At 56.4% G+C, this 21,085-nt stretch overlaps 1 protein-coding gene across 1 annotated transcript in view; it reads left to right on the forward strand.

Moving 5' to 3' along the window:
- Positions 1 to 4,804, forward strand: part of NECTIN1 (nectin cell adhesion molecule 1) — a 65,000-nt gene extending 60,196 nt beyond the window's left edge. The window contains exon 6 of the mRNA XM_069470787.1: positions 588 to 4,804. Coding sequence (XP_069326888.1) covers positions 588 to 1,135 — 548 coding nt within the window. The 3' untranslated portion in view covers positions 1,136 to 4,804. The remainder of the gene's footprint in view (positions 1 to 587) is intronic.
- The last annotated feature ends 16,281 nt before the right edge of the window (positions 4,805 to 21,085 follow it).

Consider the following 21,085-nt stretch of genomic DNA (forward strand, 5'->3'; position numbering starts at 1 on the left):
CTCTGGGGGCAGAAACAATTCAGCCCAGAACAGCCAGTCTGTTCCGGGCTCTGGGTCTTGGAAGCCAAGCCGATGGTGTTGGGGCACAGTGACCACCAGATGGTGGGCAGAGGGGCACCAGTGACATTGTCAAAGGCTTTACATACAGGAGAATCAATGTTGCCTGTATTAAATGGAAATTAATAGCATACCTGCTTCACAGGGCTGTGACAGCCACTGGTGTGTAAGATGCTGCGCGGCGCGTGGAGCTGGCTCGTGTGGCCTCTCTGCACCAGGAATGGGGGCTAAGCTGGGCTAGCACCACACCCAAGGACAGTCAGGATGGAGGGACCTGGTGCTGTGGGGACAGTCTTCTGCCTCTCTCCTCTCGCCTATCCTGCTGCCGCTAGCAACACGGCGGCACAGTTGGGCTCCAGGAGGGGTGGGGTGCCGAGGGGCCTTTGGAACTGGAACTGCTCAAACCTGGGGGGCAGACAGCCTGTCCTTCCCGGCCTTTCCCTCCCCTGCATCCCCCCTCCCGCCCACCCCTGTCAACGCCCCAGGAGCACACGCTGACACTGTCCCCTCCATCTCTTTTCCTCACCCAGAATTCCCCTACACCCCGTCTCCTCCCGAACATGGGCGGCGCGCCGGGCCGGTGCCCACGGCCATCATTGGGGGCGTGGCGGGGAGCGTCCTGCTGGTGCTGATTGTGGTCGGCGGGATCGTGGTCGCCCTGCGCCGGCGCCGCCACACCTTCAAGGGTGACTACAGCACCAAGAAGCACGTGTACGGCAACGGCTACGGCAAGGCGGGCGTCCCCCAGCACCACCCGCCCCTGGCGCAGAACCTGCAGTACCCGGATGACTCGGACGATGAGAAGAAGGCCGGCCCGCTGGGGGGGAGCAGCTACGAGGAGGAGGAAGAGGAGGAGGGCGGCGGAGGGGGCGAGCGCAAGGTGGGCGTCCCCCACCCCAAGTACGACGAGGACGCCAAGCGGCCGTACTTCACGGTGGATGAGGCAGAGGCCCGTCAGGATGGCTACGGGGACCGGACTCTGGGATACCAGTACGACCCCGAGCAGCTGGACTTGGCTGAGAACATGGTTTCTCAGAACGACGGGTCTTTCATTTCCAAGAAGGAGTGGTATGTGTAGCCCCCTTCCAGAGCCTCTGTCTGTGCCCACTTCTCCCCAGCCCCTGCCCGCACGCCCCCTGCCCGCCCCCTCCTCCAGGAGCTCAGCAGAGACTCACCCGGCTGCCCAAAGCCAGCTCCCGACTCCCGGGGGCCAGGGGAGCCCAGGGCAGACATGACTCGGCTTTGTTTTTTATTTCCTCCCCCTCCCTGGCCCTTCCCCATGGTGTTGTGTTCGACTGTGGCTTTAGTGTTGCTGTATCTTCCCTTTTACCGACCCCACCCGCCTGCCCTCTGTGTAGGGAGCCCTGTTCTCGTCTTGTGTACCTGGGCGTCCCTCCAGGGTTTGGGGAGCCAGCCTCCCCCGGCCCCCGACACTGGAATTTATGTTCTCCTCATTGCGGGTGGAGGGCTCAAGGGGGCTCCACGAGGAAAAGCCCTCCCACCCCCAGATGCTGCTCCTCCTCCCCTGAAAGGGAGAGGGAACCCCACACCCCCATGGAGAGCCCACGCAGCTGGGAGTTTGGACCCCAATCTAGACAGCCGGTGCACCCCAGAGGTAGGGGGAGGGGGTGGCTTCTCCCGAGCACCCAGAGGAGTCTTTGTTAAGTGGGGCCTTGGGCAGGGTCTTCCTGGTGAGGTTGGTTTTACATTTTTTTTCCTCATTGGCCTACAGAGGGTAGAGTTGGCCCAGCTCTGACATGTCCCTCCTAACCCTGTCTGCTCCCCACACAGTGGGGCTTCAGGTGGACTCTGGCCCCCACTTCCCATGCGCCTCCGCCAACACACACACACATGCACACACACTGCTCCGCTCCACCCCTGCTCTCTCTGGGGCCACGTGCCCCACCCAGTGTGGACGCTGCCCACGACCCGTCCCTCTCTTCTCCACCTCTCCCCCCTTTCCAGCTGAGGATGGGGGCTACCTGTAGAGGCTTCCAGAGATAGCTAAGACTAGGCCCCCCAGTGCCTCCACCATAGGATCTCGGGCCAGCCCCAAACTGCGTCTTACATCACAGGAATTTCTGATTTCTCCTTTATCTACCAAGTGCTGGCCACGCTTGACTCTCTGAGATAGTCAGGGCTGGGAAGCACCTGCAGGAGGGAGAGGTGAAGAAGTACCTACGTGCAGGGCTATGGAGATGGAAGTGTTAGGCGGGGCTTGGCGGGGGAGCTCTGCAAGCACAGCCTGATGGACGGAGGAGTCCAGGTCACCACCATGGGGGCCACTGTAGAAGCCTCAGGCCTGGCAGGAGGCCGGGGTGGGGGTGGGGCAGCCTCCTGCCCGCCCACTCTCCATCCCTGCCCAGCTGCCCCGTTCTGGGATGACGGCAGGACCTGGGAGAAGCTCTCCCTTTTGTGCAGATTCCCTCCTTGCATGGGACACTGGGTTCCTCAAGACTGGGTCTTCCTCTGTATAATGGAGGAAGACCCCTCCCAGCTCAAAGTGCCTCAGTTCCTCCATCTGCCTCTGAGAGCCCCCGGCACTCTGGAGACAGGCATGCCCATGGGAAAGACCCTGGGTGGGAGAGGCAGTCCCCAGGGGCCCTCATGCCTGCCCAATAACATCCCAGCTAACCTGGCCCAGGGAGTCAGGGGCTCTGTAGGATGGCAAGTGTGGCGGCGGAGGGAGGCAGACCTCTCTGTGCCCCACGGACACTGTCCTACCCTGCCATAGGCTTCCTAAGGGAGCCACCCAGCCCCCCACCTCCTCTCCCTGGTGCTGCTACTGAACCCCCAGCCAGCTCCGTCTCTGCCCTGGCAACCCTGGGCCCACCAGCTGGGCCTCCCTTGCCTGGCCTCACTGCCCTGGCCCTGGCCCAGGCCTCCCAGTAGCCACGTAGCAGAAGTCTGAAGCCATGCCAGCCGCGGGGAAGCTCTCCCCTCTAGGCATTGGAGGTAGATGGGGTGGAGTTAGGGGAGAAAATTCTGGGGTCTTTCTAGCCACAGGGTAGAGGGAGGTGGAGGAGCAGGGCTGCTTCTCCTAGCAGTATTAGTGTTCCCCCCCACCCCAGGGCAGGGGACCTTGTCCATGTTACATCACTGCCCCATCCCACCTCACACCACTCTAGCCCCTCTGCTTGGTCCCCTTGCCCTCCAGGTAGGAGGCAATCCCAGGGGCCTGCATGATGGAGGTGTTCCCTGTCCCCTGCTCCTCCTCCTGCGTTTCTCTTATCCTGCACTGCCACCCCCTGTTCCTTATTCTGTGATGGACTTTGAAGGCCCTGGGCCTAGCCAAAGCACTGAGTCCCCCTTAAGACACCTCCACACCCACCCCACAAGCAAAGCACAAATTATGGGGTCCATGTAGAATGGGCCATGACGGGGGCTCCTGCCCTGCCGGGAGCCCAGCCACAGCATACCTATGGGCTGCGCTGGGCCGAGCGTGGGCATGAGGCAGGGTCGGCACTTGGGCCTATGGAGGGGGATTTTCTGTGCCCCAAGTCTGGGAAGGGAGGCACTGCTGCTGGGCCCACAGACACAGCCGGCTGGCAAGGGAGGGCTGGCCCAGCAGGGAGATGAGGACATTTTGCTTCCTTTGATGCCCCAGCATGAGCTGAGCTTCCGCTTTGCTGGAAATGAAACAAACTTGGTATGAATCGTGCCAAGGCCTCCCCAGTTGTCACCTGCCTCTTGTTGCCCTCCCTGTCCTTGCCGCCCCCCACTCTACCTACACCCCGTTTCCTTACAGATTTTGATATTGTTCTGATGTGTAACAGAACCATCTGAGTCCCCTTTTATCAGAAGGATCTGAAAAGCAGCAGCACAGAGTAGGTGAACACAGCCCTGCAAGTGCCGCTGCCTCAGGCCCAGCACCCGTGCACACAGTGGGCGTGCACACCTCCGGCAGACACAAGCCAGGAGTGTGCACGGCCAGAGGGGCACTCGGCACAGACGTGGCAGAAAGGGGGCTTCTCCGGCTTTCAGCCCGAGAGAAACAGTGATTTCCCAGTGCTCAGACCATAGGAGCCTCAAAGGGGCCTGTATCTTGGGCATATGCCCCCTCTGCCAGCCACCCCCATGTGCCCAAGTCACTGGTGCAATAACTTTTCTGCCATCCTCAAAGCAGGGGACTCGGGACTTGTGTTAGGTGGGTGCGGGCCGCCGGGCTGAGCCAAGCGGACACAGGTGTCCCCTCTCCTGGGAGGAGGGCAGTGCTCCCAGGCCTCGAGGTCCAGACAGAGACCTCCAGAGCCTGACTGCCAACAGACACCCTCTCCCAGTGAGGGGCCAGCGGGTCTCCCCCAACCCCCACACCTACAGGGAGACCTCACCAACGCCCAGTGCCAGTGCCGGGGATGCTGGGAGCAGGCCCCCCACTGTGGCCCAGGCACTGAGGGCTCCGGGGACCTGCCACTGCCACCGCAGCACTGCCTGCAAGGCAGGGGGAGCCCTGCCCACCTGGTGCTGCTGCTCTTCTGACCCCTGCTGTGAGGAATGGGACTCTGGCCGAAAACATTGGTTTTCTCTTTTTGTATAAACGGAAACAACCCAGGAGAAGCTGCCATCCTCACTGAGTGTGATACATGCGACCTTTGCTTCGGTTTCTTCGTCACCCTTTTCGCCTTTGGTCCTGGGGACGGCCCAGCAGATTCTCCTGGTTCTGACCCGGGGGGTGTTTGCATCACCCCCTTTTACTTGTATTAAAAAAATGATGGGTTAAAAAATGTACTGAGGAAAAAAAATGTACTTTTTTATAAATAAAGTGTTGAAAACAAGCCCGTTTGCCTCACATTGCTCCTCTCATCTCCCTGCCGCGGCCTTTCTCCATGGCAGTGGGGGTGGGATGGGGTGCAGCTGCAGGGGCGCACAAGGAGAGGGAGGGGACAGCCCCACCCCGACACCTCGCAGGGGCCCCGTCGGAGAATGCTCCCAGGCTGCCACGGAACCACCTTCCGCACAGCTGGGGGACCTCGGACGTGGGATGGCGGGGCTGGCACCTGCAGACACAGGAGGGAGCCCCCATGGAAGGGAGGCCTGGGTGGGCTGGCGCTGGACCCGGCAGAGAGGGAGAGCCCGGGCGGGCTGGAGCCCTTCTAGAGGGTTCAGGCGCCTCCTGCCCCAGAGCTGCTGAGTTCTCCAGTTCCCTTTGTCCCTTTGTCGCCCCACTCCCTGCTGTCCTGCTCCTTCCTGCCAAGTCCCCTCCTGTGGCTGTTTGGAGAAGAAAACCAGCAGTGTCGCACCTGCTGTGTTAGACAGATCCCTGGGGACGAGAGGAGATGGGAGCTTTATCCTTTCATCTTCTATTTCGAAGATTCTTCCCGGCCCCACCCCCTGCAAGCTCTCCCTGAGACCCAGCCCCCACCCCATTTCTCTCCAGGGGGCCCGTTGGAGGGAAGGTCTCCTTGTTCCTCGGTTACCTCCCCCTCCGCTCACCAGCACCATCTGCTTCCCATCTCCCGGGCTGGAATGCAGGACAAATCGATCCTGGGGGTGGGAGTGGCAGGGGCTTCAAGGACTGCCCTCTCCCAGCCACCCCCGGTAGCATCTCCTTTCACTGAAATCCACATGATGGACCCCTGAGAAAGGAGGTAGGGATGACGGAAGCCAAGGTGGCTGCTTGGCAAAGCCTTCCTGCCCATTTGGGGGGCGAGGCCATGTCCTTCACACCTAGGATTAGGGCAGGGTGGGCAGAATTCGGTGTGAAGGAGAAGCCAGCAGCTGTTGGCAGCTGGCTGGGCCCCTCACTGGGAGGCCAAATCCAAATCCGGCACCGTAGAGGGGGCTGTGTTTAGGTGTTGATATTCGAATGAGATGCAGATTGGTTGTTTAAGCGGTCACTTCCTCAGTTTTCCAGGCTGTCCATTTAAGTTAATTTTTAATTTGTGCAGGCAATAAATGCTTAATTACATTATTAATATATTGGAAGAAAGCAATGGACAGAACATCCTAATTGGCATTTAACTAGAGCGTTCCGGCAAATTAGCCAAGACTTCCTACGGCAGCGGAAGGAAGGCAAGCCAATTCGTCCCAGGCACAACCTCTCGGGGCAAAGCTTTGGGTTGGAGAACCCAGACCCAGTCCCTTCCCCCAGGCCCAGATGCCACAGCATGTCCCAGCTCTCCTTGTGGACGTCCCAGCCCCTAGGGCTCTGGGAGTCAGTCTTAGACTTCTAGTCAAGTTAGGCTTAAGAAGAACGTTTTGATACTTAGGCTGTGGCTTCTCTGCCCAAGCCTCAACCCTTGCCCACGTCCCCCCACCACCACCCTCAGCAGAGCAGGGGACCAAAAGCCGATGGCCTAGAGGCAGCACCAGCCTCAGTAGCTAACTCTCCCCACCACCCAGCCATTGCCAGTCTCAGCTGGTGGGCCCAAGACTAAGGTACCTGGGCAGCCGAAGGGCCTCTCTGGAGACCACAGAGGCCTTTCTCTCCATCCCCCACCCCACCCCTGCCTGGCTGCAGATGGTTAAGGGAATAAACTTGATGAATTTAGGGATTTATTTATTCACTTATGCATTCATTCATTTCATATTTTTGGCCACTCTGGGCCAGACACTGTGCAATACCATGATAGTCACACCCAAAGTTCCTGCTCTCAAAGAATACAAAACCCCCGGCATCCCAGATTCCAAAACCAACAGTGCCATATTGGCGGCAGACTGTAGCAGAGCTGTGTGTAAAGTGTGGTGACAGCACAGACGGGAGGAGGTCATTTTTGTTTGGGAGTATCTGAGGTGACATTTCACCTGGGCCTTGAAGGATGAGCTCGCCAGACAGAGATGTGTTAAAAGTATTCCTATTAGCCGGGCATGGTGGCGCATGCCTGTAGTCCCAGATACTCGGGAGGCTGAGGCAGGAGGATCACTTGAGCCCAGGAGTTTGAGGTTGCTGTGAGCTAGGCTGATGCCACGGCATCCTAGCCAGGGCAAAAGAGTGAGACTCTGTCTCAAAAAAAAATTAAATTAAATTAAAAGTATTCCAGGCAGCCTTGAGAATTTAGCATCCTACATTAGTTGTTCTAAAAGGGATCATCCTAGTCCAACACTCATTCTGCACATGGAGAACTAAAGTCTAGAGAGGAAACTAAGGTTTGGCCCAACTGGCCCAGCAGAAAGCATGCACCAAATGCAGGGGCTGGGACATGTCCTGAGAGCAGCAGGAGGGGGAGGAACCCACGGGGAGGGGTGGCACCAGGGGGATACTAGATCTGGTACAGGTTTCTCTTCACTCACAAAGCAGCAGGAGCCCCCAGTGGGGTATAGACTGGGTTTGCAGGAACCACCGTTCATGCTGAGTGGAGTTGTCAGACACGGCTCATCAGGGAAGACTTCCCAGAAAATGTGGTATCTGAGATGGTTTGAAGAATGGGAAGGATGGATTGGTGGGAAAGTTGGAGGAGGAAAGGCCTCTGGATGCTTGATGAGAGCAGCAGCTAGACCTGCTTCTGGAAACGCCTCTGCCCCTGCCCCACAGCTGGACCCCTGGGGAGCTGTCCTTGGGTGCCATCTTGGTGCTGGCTTCTTGGGCCCTGAACTCTTTGCTCCCCTGGTTTACAAGCTTGATGGCAGAGCCAGGCCAAGTCCTTCTCCATGGGGGGCTGCCAGCCCACTCCCCGTCCCCAGAGCTGACTCCCAGATGAGAAGCTGCAGGCAGTGTCCTCACCCTCCCTCCCCTCTGCCAACAACTCATCCCCCAGTGTGTGTGTGTGTGTGCACACGCGCACATACACACACACACACACGCAGAGCACACTCACACTCCATAGGGGGCCTCATCTCAGCTGCCCATCCAGCTGCGTTACATCCAAGGTCATCTTGAGCTCCATGGAGAAAGGCACAGGGAGAGCCGTGCTTGAGAACCAGCTGCAGGGCGTCGTCAGCATATGCCACAGGCTCCATTGAGCGCAGAAAGCTTAACCCAGGAAACACACCAGCACCATCTGGGGATTTGAAAAATCAGGCCCCAACCCGGGCCAATGGGGTCAGAGGCATATTTGTAATAAGCTGCCCTGGAGGTTCTAGTGGACAGCCAGACTCAAGAGCCCTGAGAGGAGCAGAGGCCATTCTAGGTGTCAATCATGAGGAAGAGATGGGTCGTGAGATGGGAAAATGGGGCAGGGGGTGGGGGTGGTAGTAGTCGGGTGATTCAGCGAGTTAATGCACATTGGGTGTGGGTGCCAGACAACGCGACTTACTGTTGTCATCAATAGTCATCATGGACCATCATCATCATCATCATCGCCTCTGAGACTTGGGGTCCTGGGTGCTAGTGACTGCAGTGGAGGCTGCCACCTGGAGGCACATGGGGAGCCAGGAGGGAGCCACACTTGTAATCCTCAGGAAGCAGGTTTTCAGGTTTCAGACCACTCCTCAGTGCCTGGTCTCTGGGACGGGAAAGCAGGATGAGGAGTTCACAGCCCAGCATGAGGCCCCACAGGCCCTCTCCGAATGGAGTTTTTGCTCCATGGCGGCACCAACCTGAAGTGAACATGCCCTATGAAGGAAGGAGGCAGTTCCCGCACAGCCTGTCAGGCGGATGCTGGAGGACCCTCTGAGAGAGGCAGAAGGGGAGGTGGCAGGGCCCGTGCCCCTACGTCCCTCACTCTCTGCCTGAGGACTGGCCCCAAAGGTCCCTAGGAGGCTTCTATTGCACAGTGAGTAAAGACCTTTGGGGGACGACTGACTCGGAGGCCTGCGGGCTGGGGTCCCCCAGCCTGACCTCCTCCTCGTACCCACTCTCCCCTCAGTTAGTGGCCAGGTCCTTTCCATTTACAACACTCCTGGGACCCTCATCCCTGAGAGAGCCCCCGTGGCCTTCGGGGTAATAGGGGCAGGGGGCTGGAAGCCCCCTTAAGGCCAGGATCCCGTCTTTCATGCCCAGCACCTAGCCCAGAGCTGGCACAGACACGGTGCCCCACAGATGCTGAACCAAACTGAATTTATCACAGTGAGAGTCAAAAGAGACCTTTCGGGTGGTGTACCCAGCCTCCCGAGCACCCCAGGTGCCTCTGCTGATGGGCCTCCCCTTCCTGCCCCTACAGGGCCACTCCTCTGTGCAGACAAAATGTCCCTCTCCTACATGTCACCCATTGGTGTAGGCAGCTCCCCAGGAAGCAACACAGAATAACATCCTGGCCTTCCTAGCACCGTTCTTCAGGCACTGGGAGACTGCCACGCCTCGCCAACCCCCTTTCTTATATGTTTAACCCCATGCCATGGTCATCAGGCCACTTAGCAACACAGCTGTGAGGAGCCTGGACATTGGAGTCAGGCAAACCTGGGTTCAGGTGTCGACTCAGAAGATCAGTAGCTGCGGGAAGCATTATCACAGTGGGTGGCAAAGGGCAAGTGCCCACCAAACACCCCGTCACCTGTGGACTGCTAATAACGTAGCAACATAGACTCACCAACTACAGTAAACGTGCCACTCTGGCGTGGGCTTTTTGGTAGCGGGAGAGGCTGTGCATATGTGAGGGCAAGCATTCTATGGGAAATCTCGGGGCTTTCTACTCAATCTTACTAGGATCCTAGAACTGCTCTAAAAAATAAAGCCTATTTTTTAGAAAGAAAGAAAAAAAGTTCCTGTTACTCCATGTGTTCCTGAAAAAACCACATTGCCATCTCCCTCTCATTCCAAGAGCCAAGGGTCAAATACCTTTCCCTGGAACAGGCCCAACCATCAGGGGATGGGGGAGTGAAGGCGTGGGGGACTGTTCATGTGCCCTCCCTGGACCTAGCCTACCCCTCTCAACGCAGAGAGCACAGCCAACCCAGCTGGCCTCAGATGTCAGCACAGAACACAGAGGGGCTCAGTCCTAGTGGCTAAATTCCTGGTGGGTGGTGGGTGGATGGAAGGAGGGATGGATGGATGGAAGGATGGATGGATGGAAGGATGGATGGATGGATGGATGGTTGGATAGAAGGATGGATGGATGGATGGATGGGTATTTGGATGGAAGCATAAGCCTTTGGGTTGTTTTCCTATGTGCTACCTCTAAGCAGATCTATCTCCTTCACCCCGTACTTGGGCTGCCTCTTTCCCCCCAACCTCCACATGTGGTGATTTTCACGTGTCCCTGCTAAGTTTGATCTTGATGATCAGGGCCAGCATTTCACCCCGGGCAGTCCTTTGGATGCTCATTCTAGCATGCGTTCAGCTCACAGCTGACATTCATGGAAAACCTGGTAGAGCAAGAGCCAGGGCTTTAGAGTCAAACTGCCCTTGACTCAATCCTAGTTCCACCATCTCTCAGCTGTGTGGACCTGGGGCCAGTTGCTTGACTTTGCTGAGCTGTATTTCTCCAGCTATGTAGATAGACCCATGGGTGAGTAGAGATTGTATATGGAGCACGTTATTTGTAAAGCAGGTACCTACCACAGACTACTGCAAGGACTAAAGGAGAATAATCTCTTTGTAAGGTGCTCACCACAATGCCTGGGACAGACTGAGTGCTCAGCTGAGTTTAGCTAGGATAGTATTATTTCTTACCATTATGTTCACCACTTTGTGTCTGCCCGAAGCAGGGAAACAGAACCTGTCATGGAAATGACATCGGGTATGAAGACACTTGCCAAGACCTAGGTGGGATCCCAGCTCTGTGCCACCCTGGCTATGCGGTGACCACCACCCTCTCTGATTTGCTCTACCCCACACCATGACCCACCCGCTGGTTGGAGGGGTACAGACATGGAGGGGCGGGGAGTGCCCCTCGGGGCAGCAGCCTGGTTGGGATCCCCACACTGGGCCACCCTCGTGCCAGGGGGGACCCACCTGGCCAGGGGGGACCAGCGCCAGCTGCGGGAATGTGAGGCCATGTTTAGTGCAGGGCAAAGTCTTTCAGTGCATCCTCCAAAGTTTCACCTGCAGAAATGGCCCAGGAGCTGCGTGACGTGGGAAGCAAGAGAATGGGTCTCAACTTTGGTCCATTTTACTTACCAGGATTCTGTTTCAATTTTTAGTACTTTGTTAATACTTTTGTGTCTGTGAGATTCATCCATGAGGGTCGTTGTCCGTTGCAGGGGATGGGGGCCTATATTATTCCTCTGTGTGGATAGGCCACAGTGGACGTCTCTATTCGTCATCAGTGTATAGGTGAGTTGTCCCCAGTTTGGGACAATTATGAATAAAGTTGCTGCAAACATTCTTGTATGTAACTTTGGGGCCCATTACCTTCATTCCTGCTGGACACATACCCAGGGGTGGAATTAGGGTTTAGCAGATATGATCAGTTTTCTGAAGTGGTTGTGCCAGTTTATGCTCCCAGCAGTGTATGAAGGTTCCCAAGGCTCCGCTTCCTTGCCCACACTTGGTATCATATGTCCTTTTAGTTTTAGCCTTTCTGGCAGGAGCATGGTGATATCTTATTGTGATTGTATAATAATTTGCATTTTTCTGATGACTCATGATGTTGAGCACTTTTTCATATGAGTGTTAGAGATTTGGAGTTTTGAAAGGTTCGTAGACTTTAAAACGAGAATGTTTGAAAGCCATCATCAGACATTCACTGGAGCTCCAGAGGAGGGGTTGGTGTCCATCCAGCTGTGCTGGAGTCCTCCCAGGAGACGTCCCTGTTCCAGAGGCCCAGGAGGCACTGGGGAGGCTGGGACAGGATGGGTGCAGCCAGAGGACAATGGGGAGGATGAGTGCTCTGGGGGAATCCCAGAGGAGCAGGAGGGACACACCAGCAATCAGGAGACAGGAGTTCTGAGGCAACATGGAGTGGGTGGCATGAGGCCTTGAGGGGTCATGGTGACCACTCTGGGCAGGATTCACTGAAAAACCTTCCACTTGTCCCCATGACTGACTCCTAAGCAATGCAGATTTCCTGGGGGCGTTTCTCAAGAAGGGCAGGGGACAGGGAGCCCTGCCTGGTGGAGTTTTCCCCGATGACCATAATGAGTTGGAGGGAAGGGCTGGACCACACAGGTGAGAAAGAGGAAAGGGGCGTGGCCTGGGAGGTGGGCGCCTGGGCTCTGCTTCCAGCTCTGCCGCTTCTCCCCGGGGAACCCTGAGCAAAGTGATTCCACGATCAAAGGGTCTGGGGCATGGCCTCTCTCTGCAGATGGAACAAAGAACCTGAGAGACGGGAGCCTGGTGGCCTCTCCTGAGCTGCTCCTGGCACAAAGCAGCAGGGCTGGGGTGGCAGGTCCCAGGAGCTCATAGACAGCCCTGACAGTGACGGATCCCCGTGTCCCATCCCATTGCCTCCGTCTACTGCAGCTGGCTGGCAGTAGCCACAGAAAGAGTGTGGGAAGGTGGCAGCCGCCTCTTAGGCTGGCTCAACCCTCCCTGGTGAGAGTGCCCCGCTCTGCCCTCCCCCGCAGAGAAATGAAGGTCCCACCTGCTAACAAAACAAATTAGCCCAGCCCCAACAAGAGGTGAGCAGAAAAGGGATTCCCACAAGAAAAACATGGGGGCAGTGGGCTCCCCACGTCTCCTCTGGCCAACAGGGTAAGGGAAACAAACCCCCAAGAAAGACCGTGGCTGCTGTGTCCCAGGTTTTCCTCCGGAGAAGTGTCTGTTCACCCTAGGACGATTTGGGGTTTTGATCCATGAAAAGTGTAGGTCCCTCACATGAGCTCTTTCTGGAGACATACCCAGTGGGAACTGGAGCCCCCAGCCGGCTGGTGAGGGCCTTCCTGCAAACTCTGAGACAAGACTGCACCCAGGGCCCCTCAGTGGGGAAGGGTCTCTCTCTGACACCTGCTGCCTCCTCTTGGGTGTTCTCTGCTGCCTCTTCCCAGAGATCAGGCTCTCCAGTCCAAAGCCTGGGCCCCTGGGTGTCCTGCCTCATGCCCTATTCTTTTGTCCCTTCAGCTCAACACCTGCAAATCCCAAGCAAGAGATCTATCTACCTATTTTAAAATTACAAACCATTATAACCAGATGGAACCTCAAAGATCATTTTCCCCAACCCTCAAATGAGGAAATTGAGTCCCAGGAACCTAATGACAGTAAGAATTCCTTACACTGATATGATGTTCAGAAATTACAAAGTGACCCAAGATATTTTAATAATAGCCAAGACCTACAGTATCAGTAAGTACCAGGTACTGTTCAAAGTGCCTTATGATATTAAATCCCCACCTCAGTCCTGGGAGGTGGGTATTATTATTATCACCATCCAGGCAGTCTGGCCCCAGAGGCCATGCCATTAACCATTCTACCACCCTGCCCTCTGCCTGTCGAGTAGACTGTGAAGGACAGGGCCATGCCCTGGCCCAGGAGAGAGGGACCACACCAGGCTAACTGCTGGGGGATCCCGGGGCCCAGACAAGTTTTAGTACACCCACAGAGCAGCAGGTGCCCCAGGCAGGGTAAAACCTGAGCTTGTGGGAACCACACTTGGTATCAAATGGAGTCACCAGAGGCAGGCAGGGCTCATGAGGAAAGCATTCCTGGAAAAGATGGTATGGGAGATGATTTTGTAAAATGGAAGTGATCTGGAATGCACAGCACTGGGGAGGAGCAAAATCCTCCACATAAATATTTATAGCAAGCATCAGCTTGAACAGACCGGACCCTTTGGACTGCAGGAAGGGGACCTGGGTGCCCTGTGGTCCTCATAGCCCCCTGGGGAGGTAAGGGAGAGGCAGGCCTGCCACTCTGTGTAGCTGACGATTAACCCCAGGCTCAGGGATGTTCAGTGTCTGCCCAAAGTCACACAGGTGGTGAGTCATACACTCAAAACTTGGACCCGGGCCTTCTGACTCGAAGCCAAGGGGCTCTTTACACTGTACTGAACCTCCCATTAAAAAGACCAAAACCCCACCACGGCTCACAGTGTTCCGTCAGCTTATAACTTACTAAATGCATTGAACACACACAGTCCCATTTGAAGTCGTGCTCTGGAATCTCAAAGCATGGCCTAGACACACACAGATACTGGTAGATGGGCCCAGTTTGGGCCTGAGTTTAATCAAGTCTCCCTTGTTAGCTTGGTGATATGGGGCAAATAGTGTACGATGGAGACACGAATGCCTACCCCCAGGGCTCAGCGAGGGGCAAGCGCACAGGAAACACTCCCTCCACGCCGCCCCACCCCCAGTCCAAATCAGTCCTCGCCCAGCTTCTCTCCCAAGAAAGACCCAGAGTCCAGCTGTCCCTGTTACTCTTCTTGGAGTGTTTGCCACTTTCAAAGGGATAAACAAATTAATCCAAATCTTCTCTCTGAAGCTTCCTATGGTGTTGCCCATAGAACTTGCCAGAACAAAACCTGCCACTCCTCATCACCTCCATAAGTATGTTGAGGTCTTGAAGTTCCCCAGATTTCTCGCGTATTCAGTGCCCCCAGGGTACTGGAGCTCATCCTGTCCCCCACCCCCCTCACAAAACACACACCACCTCAGCACCAGGACTCCCGAGGAGGGTGGATTTGTGCTTCCACCTTGGCAAGGCCAAGAGAAAGTCCATTCGATTTAATTGCATTTATCATAAGCATTTACATGTCTAAATCCCCTCTTATTTTAATTACTTCAGACCATGCTGAGGTTATCTCAGTATATACTGGATTTGGGGGATTTTCCATCAGAACCTGAGGCCACATTGTGGGGTCCTGGGATGACTGAGGGCCCCCCTGCTCAGACGGACAGAGGGTTAGACCACAAACACCCCTCACTCCCAGGAAGACAGACACTCCCTCAGCTTCTGGCTATTTGCTTTGGGAATTCCAAGCTTTTCAGGTCCCCTTCCCGTCCAGCCCCTCCTGGGTGACAAGTCTGTCTTGCTAATGTGACCTGTGTGAGGGTGATGCTTCCACTATCCCTGCTGATGGCTCATTAACTCCGGAATCACCTCTGTCCGGCTACCAAGTGCCCTGCAGAGGTGGACATCCCTGGAAGAAGAGGGTAACCGGCAGGCAAGAGGCAAGTGGGTGGGGTGGGCTCCCCATGCTGGATTAACTAAGGAAAGAAATGTGGGTGTCCCGAAGTCCGAGCAGCTCTGCCTCAGCGGGGCTCAGAATCCAAGTGTAAATCCCAGTGAGCTTAGTCACTTCCCCTATGTGACTTTGGAAAAGCCACTTCACTCTTGTGCCTCAGTTTTCTCATCTGTAAAACGATAATAGTAACCCATGCCCTGACCGTTTCCTGGGATTTAGCAAAGATAATAGGATGCAAGCTAAAGCCCTTTGTAAACCATGAACTTCGGTGCCAATGTAAAAGATCATCAGTCTGCAATGACCTTCCAGGGTCATTCCCCACCAAGGAGACCTGGAGACCCTGCTAGAATCCCCCCAGTGGCAAGAAGCTCACTTCCTCCCAGGGTGGCCCAAGCTCGCTAAAGGCAGCACTGATCTTCAGAGATTTCTGATGAGTCTGTGGCTGGATGATATATAAAGGGAAGAAATAGGTGCTCCGTGAACTCCTCCATTCCTGTGTTTTTGTGTTTTCTGTGTTTCTTATTTTCCTGCTAACACTTCTCTTGAAAACTGCTCATCCAGGGAAGTCCTGGGGCTTGAGTGGATGAGGGTCTCCTTGAGCACCCAGCAAAACTGGGAGGGAGGGATAGGACCCCCCAAGATAGGGAGAAGGGGAGCTCAGAAGACAGGCTGTTTCTGAGACTTGTGGCGGTGGGTATGTTGGAGTGAGGAGAGGCGCAGTTAGTCTGCTGTTCCCTCCTCCCACCCACCACTTACAGCCCCTCCCCAAGTACAGGTTCCCTCTTCCTCCCCCACCCACCAAGCCAGCTCCAGACCATGCCCTGTGGGGTGGAGCCTGCTTTCAGCCCAACTCCCAGATGCCGAGGGCTTGTCCCAGCTGGCCTTGAACTTGCATCGTTCTGACTCCACATGCTGTGGAGTAGGAGTCGGACTTGACCAATCTAACGCTGCTGTCACTCAGGCCTTCCTACCCCCAGCCTCAGACCCGAGCCCCAGGAAAGCAAGCCATGGGCGTCAGAGCTCCTGCCAGCCTAGAGGAGAGAGGAGGCTCCTTGGGAGCCACGCAGACCCACTGGAATTGCCACCCTCAGGGAGAAGAGAAGCTTCATGGGTGCGGGGAGTCCCTGTGCAGGGGTTGGCAGCTGAGGGGAAAAGGTGGCTGGAGAGACCTGGCACAGACCCAGACTCTCCCAAGGCCTCCCTGCACAGGCAGCTTCCTGGGCCCCACTCCAGTGACTTTAACAGGGTTGGGGAGGGGACCCCTGGAACCTGGCTGTTTGTAGAGATCTTCAGTGGACACTGCCCCCAAGCCAGTGACGTTTGGTTTCTGCAGGGGCAGTTTCAGGCCCTTTGCTCTGCCAGCTCTCCTGCTGGGTCCTGGACAGTGGCTCTAGGGGGCTGCAGCCGCGGGGGGTGATGAAGGAGGACCCTTTGGGTGCTGGAAGGATCCGGAGGCCATCCGCTAGCAGCCAGCCCACCACCGCCATCCCGGGAAGTGGGAGAACCCACCACCACCGCGCTGTGCTTCTTTCTACTAATAATGTTAGAACATGACTCCTGCCCTGCCGCCGCGATCTACAGAGGCTCCGTGCCAGGTTCTCCACGTGTGTAACCTCACTTGTTTCTACCCTTTCTCCATTTTACAGAGGAGAAAGCTGAGGCTCAGCACAGATCACACCGCTAGAAAGTGGGGAATCGCCATCATTTTTCCCACTGCACTATGTGCCTTTTTGGATTTGGCGCTTCCTCCCCCACTTAAGGAAGCCTTTTGTGAGGGGGAGATAGGGAGGAAAGAGTTAGGAGCTGGCAGAGGAGAGGGAACAGGGCACGCTGGGGGTGGGCGGGACGGGTGTGTGGCAGACAAATGTGTTCCCCACGCCCCCAGCCCGCCCCACCTGGCTGGGCAATTCCCTCACTCATCCTCCTCCCTCCAAGAGGGCTGGGGGTCAGATCCCTACTCAGCAGGGTCCCCAACAGGGAGATAGTCCCTCTCCCCCCAGGAATGTGCGTGAAATCCCAGTAACTCTCTCCAGCTGGGCCTGACCTTGGAGGGGGCTCAGAGTTAGCCTCACATGAGGCTTCTTCTTCTTCCTAATGATAAGTCAAGGTGTGAAGGGCTGGGGGGAAGAAATGGGGGAGCTGGTGACCTGGAGAGATCATTCCAGATAGAGGGAACATCGTAGGCAAAGTGGAAAGTGACTGTCCTCAACTCCTCCCAAAGGAGGTCACAGTCTCACACACACACACACACACACACACACACAGGGATGCTCTGACCTGTCTTCCTGAGGCCCGCAAGGGCCTAGAAAAGTTGGGGTGTGTGGATCAGAATGGCGAAGGGACTAAGGAAAGCTGAAGGCAGGATGAGAGAGGCCCACAGGCAGGATTAGGGCAGGAGTCCCAGCCCTGGCTACCTGGCGGGTCTGCTAAGGAGCAGATATGTCGCTGCCCTAGGAGAACTGACACTGAGTAACACTGGCTGTCTAGGCTCTGTGCTAAGGGCTCTAACCTGCATTACTGCATTTATGCCTGACAACAATCCCATTATTATTCCCATTTTACAGATGAGGACACAGAGGCTCAGAGGGTTTAAGAGATTTGCCCAAGAGCATACAACTAAGAAAGTGGCCAATTCGAGGTTGGACTGGCCTGTCTTCCTCTACAGATGAACTGAGAGACGGAGCCAGCCAGGGGGCATGAAGATGGACCCTGGCCACACAGAGCACTGCACAGAGAGTCAGGGTGCCTGGGTTCCCATCACACCTCCATCAGCAATGGGCTGTGTAAACTTGAGCCTTTCTCTAACCTTCTCTGAGCTTCCAGCTACCCATCTGTCAATAGAGGCAAAGGGTGGGGGTAACAGATGAAATCATTTAAGTAAAAGCACATGTAACATAGAACTGATATTATGATAATGTGGCCACAGGCGTCATCTGGCCCAGAGTGCCAGCACGGGTGAAGAAGCCAGTGAGGGCAGAAGTTCCAGCGTCATCACCATCATCATCACCACCACCATCACCATCGTCAGCAACTTCATCACCTTCATCAACAACTTCATCACCATCAGCAGTACCATTAATTTCCATTTATTAAATCACTAATAACAAAAATAGCAACCATTTATTACACATCGACTGTGTGCCAGGCACTTTGCTAAACACTTTACGTAATTTATGTCTGCTCCAGGCGAACAGAATGGAAGTCAGGGCGAGGGGAATGAGAGGGCAGGGCTCAGAGCCTAGGGCCTCCAGCCTCCACCCTCCATCTGGGAGGTCTGAAGAAGGTGACTACAAGGTGACCTCCACCTAAGTTCAGAACCAGGGTGCATTCTGTGGCCAAAGAGAAAAGGCTTTTTGCACCAAGGGGCCCACCAGGGAAGACACAAGGCTGAAGCACAGCTCAGCCCAGGCCTGAGGGAGTGACCAGGAGCCCAACCAGGGGAGAGGCAGGCAGGAGGCTCAGGGCCAGGTCAAGGCCACCGCAGGCTGTAGCCTAAGAGGAGGAGAGGGCAGGGGCCCAGCCTGCACAGGCCAAGGAAAGAGCTCTGTGACTCCAGTCTCTGGGTAGGTCCTCTCACCACCCTGGATCAGAGGAAAGCACCTGAAAGAGTCCCCTCCTGTATGGGCTAAACTGGGGAGGAGTGGGTATGACCCCTCCCGGGTGAGGGGGGAGGAAATTGCCACATGCCCCAGGTGTGATGGGGCAGCAGCCAGCCCAGCTCCGAGTCCTGGGAAGAAAGAACTGAAATGAGACAGAGATGGAGGCGGAGAGAGCTGGAGCGAGCCAGGACACGCAGTAAGGGAGGCGCGTGTGGGACACGATGTGGGGCCCGGCTGGGAAGTTTGTGCAGGGCCTTGGTGGGGCAGGCTGGGGAGCTTAGTCTTGATGCCAAGGCCGCAGGGATGCAGGGATGGCCATTGCTGGTCCCTGAGTGTGGGACCAGCCCTGCAACATCCCAGCTCCGGCCTCCATGTTGCTCCAGCCTATGCAGTCGGCACTTTCCCGTCCCTGGGGCTCAGGTCCTGCATTCTCACAGTGGGTTTCAATGTAACAGTGAGATTCAAATGAGTCCTGGGGCCCTTCCAGCAGCAAGACTGCTGGGTTCTACCCTCAGGTCTTCCAGACAGAGGAGAGTTGGCCCGGAACACCCTCCCTCCAGCCCTTTCCTTTGGCAACAGGAAAGAGGTCAGTCTTGCACACCTGGGCTGGATAAATGGCCAAGCAGACACTGACCCACAGGATGGGCCCTGGGCAGTAAAACCAGACCTTCCTTCTGCCAATCCTACCTCTGGGCGCTAGGTCCAAACACCCAGCCTCTTCCGAGCTCCTGGCTCTCCAGAAACACCTGCTTGGCCTGCATCGGAGGAGCCTAGCAGAGGGCAGACCAACCCTCGGCGACTTCCTGGGCAGAAGGAAGTGGCTGCCCTAAGGAGCTCTGGAGGAGAAGACCCCAAGGGAGCCTCGTCAGTCCAGCTCCTGAGAAAGGCAGTGTCTCTGTCCCCAGGTAGGGGCAGCAGGAGAGAGGGTATTACAATCACCTATGGATGAAATCCAAACCTCTAAGCATTCTCTGCCCCCTGCTCCCCCCAACCCCAGATTCCTGCCCTGTCTATCTCCCCTGGCACCCCATTTCTAAGCCATATCCAATACTTGGAACTTTCCTCATGTACCCCACATTTCACACATGTGCTCCTGCAGCACCCCTCTCTCTGCCTGCAATGTTCTTCTCTCTCCCTTTCTTCTCCTGGTGAACTCCTATTATGCTTTCAAAACCCTGTTCAGAAGGCCCCTCCTCTGTGAAGCCATGAACTCCTAGAGTTAACTCTCTTCTCTACACTCACCTGGGCCTTGAGGAGACTTCTCTTGCAGCATGAGTCACAAGATAGGGTATTTAGTTGTATCTGTGCATGACTCCTCCATTAGCCAGGGGACGAGACCCTCAGCACCTGGCACAGTGCCTGGCACATAGAAGGTTCTAGGGACATGTTTGTCTAATGGAAGGAGGGGCAGTGGGCAGGGCAAGTGTGAAGCAGGACGTCTGGGTTCACCTTCCACCCTGCACTAGGCCTGGGGCGCAGGAACACAAGGTCCAGCCGGGAGCTGGGTGGTAGGGAGACCCGGACTCAGATTTTGGGCTGCGCAGGTGTGATCCAAGGCTGCTCAGACTCCCTGACCACGAGGCCTCAGTGAAGCGGGCAGGCCTGGCTCCTAGAAGAGCACAGAAGCCCCTGAGGTCCCTGTCCTGCAGCTCCCCAGAAGGGGGCCCGGGTCTGTGCTCACCTCCTCACGGTGGATTTCACTTTCTCAGGTTGAGGGATGGGAAAACCAAACGTGTTGTCGCCATGTGTCAGGTGAGAGAACTGAGGCCCAGAGGTTATGATCCCAGAGGCAGGAGCAGCCAGGAGGGAGCTGGCCAGAGGCCTGGGGCCTGAGCCAGGACAGAGCACAGGCTGTCCCTAGAGAGAAGAGGCCAGGTGCTCTGACATAACAGGACAAGAGGGACTTCAGCAGTCCACCTGGACCCAGTCCAGCCATGGTGGTCCTCGCTGTGTGACTCTGGACAGTTGACTTGACCTCTCTGAGCCTTCTCAGTAGAACAAGGCACACACGGCCAAACTCCCAGGACCCTGGCGAGGACTGGGCCTGACACCGAGCCTGGCATGCAGTAGGTCTCTCTGGGGGCCCCTCGCACCCTCCCTCACACAGACTCCCCGCTCAGCCGGGCCGGCTGCCTGCAGGTGACTGGGCCTGCCCTGAAGCCTGCGGAGCTGGGAGTGGGGGAACAGATTCGTCACGGTGTAACCAGAGCGTGTCTGGGGGCTCCATGCCAGGGCTCCCGCTGGGGCCAGCGCCAGGCCCCCTCCTCACAGCTGTCAAGGCGAGGCTCAGAGACAAAGCCACCGGGCCCCTCCCCCCTCGGGCAGGGGAATGGGTAGGGCCGTGTCTGGTAAAGGATGAGACGCGGTGGCAGGTCCCTGCCGAGTAAGGGATCAGGACTACTGAGAAGGCCCCACCGCCTCAGGCAGAGTCACACACAGGCGTGGGCTTCAGTGCCCACGCTGCCGCTGACCAGCTGGGTGACCTTGCACAAATCACTTAACTTCTCTGGGCCTCATTGTGCTCATGAGGAGTAATGTTACCTAATTTTGCAG

Source organism: Eulemur rufifrons, chromosome 6 (assembly GCF_041146395.1).
Source record: "Eulemur rufifrons isolate Redbay chromosome 6, OSU_ERuf_1, whole genome shotgun sequence".
In the NCBI taxonomy this organism is placed as follows: Eukaryota; Metazoa; Chordata; class Mammalia; order Primates; family Lemuridae; genus Eulemur; species Eulemur rufifrons.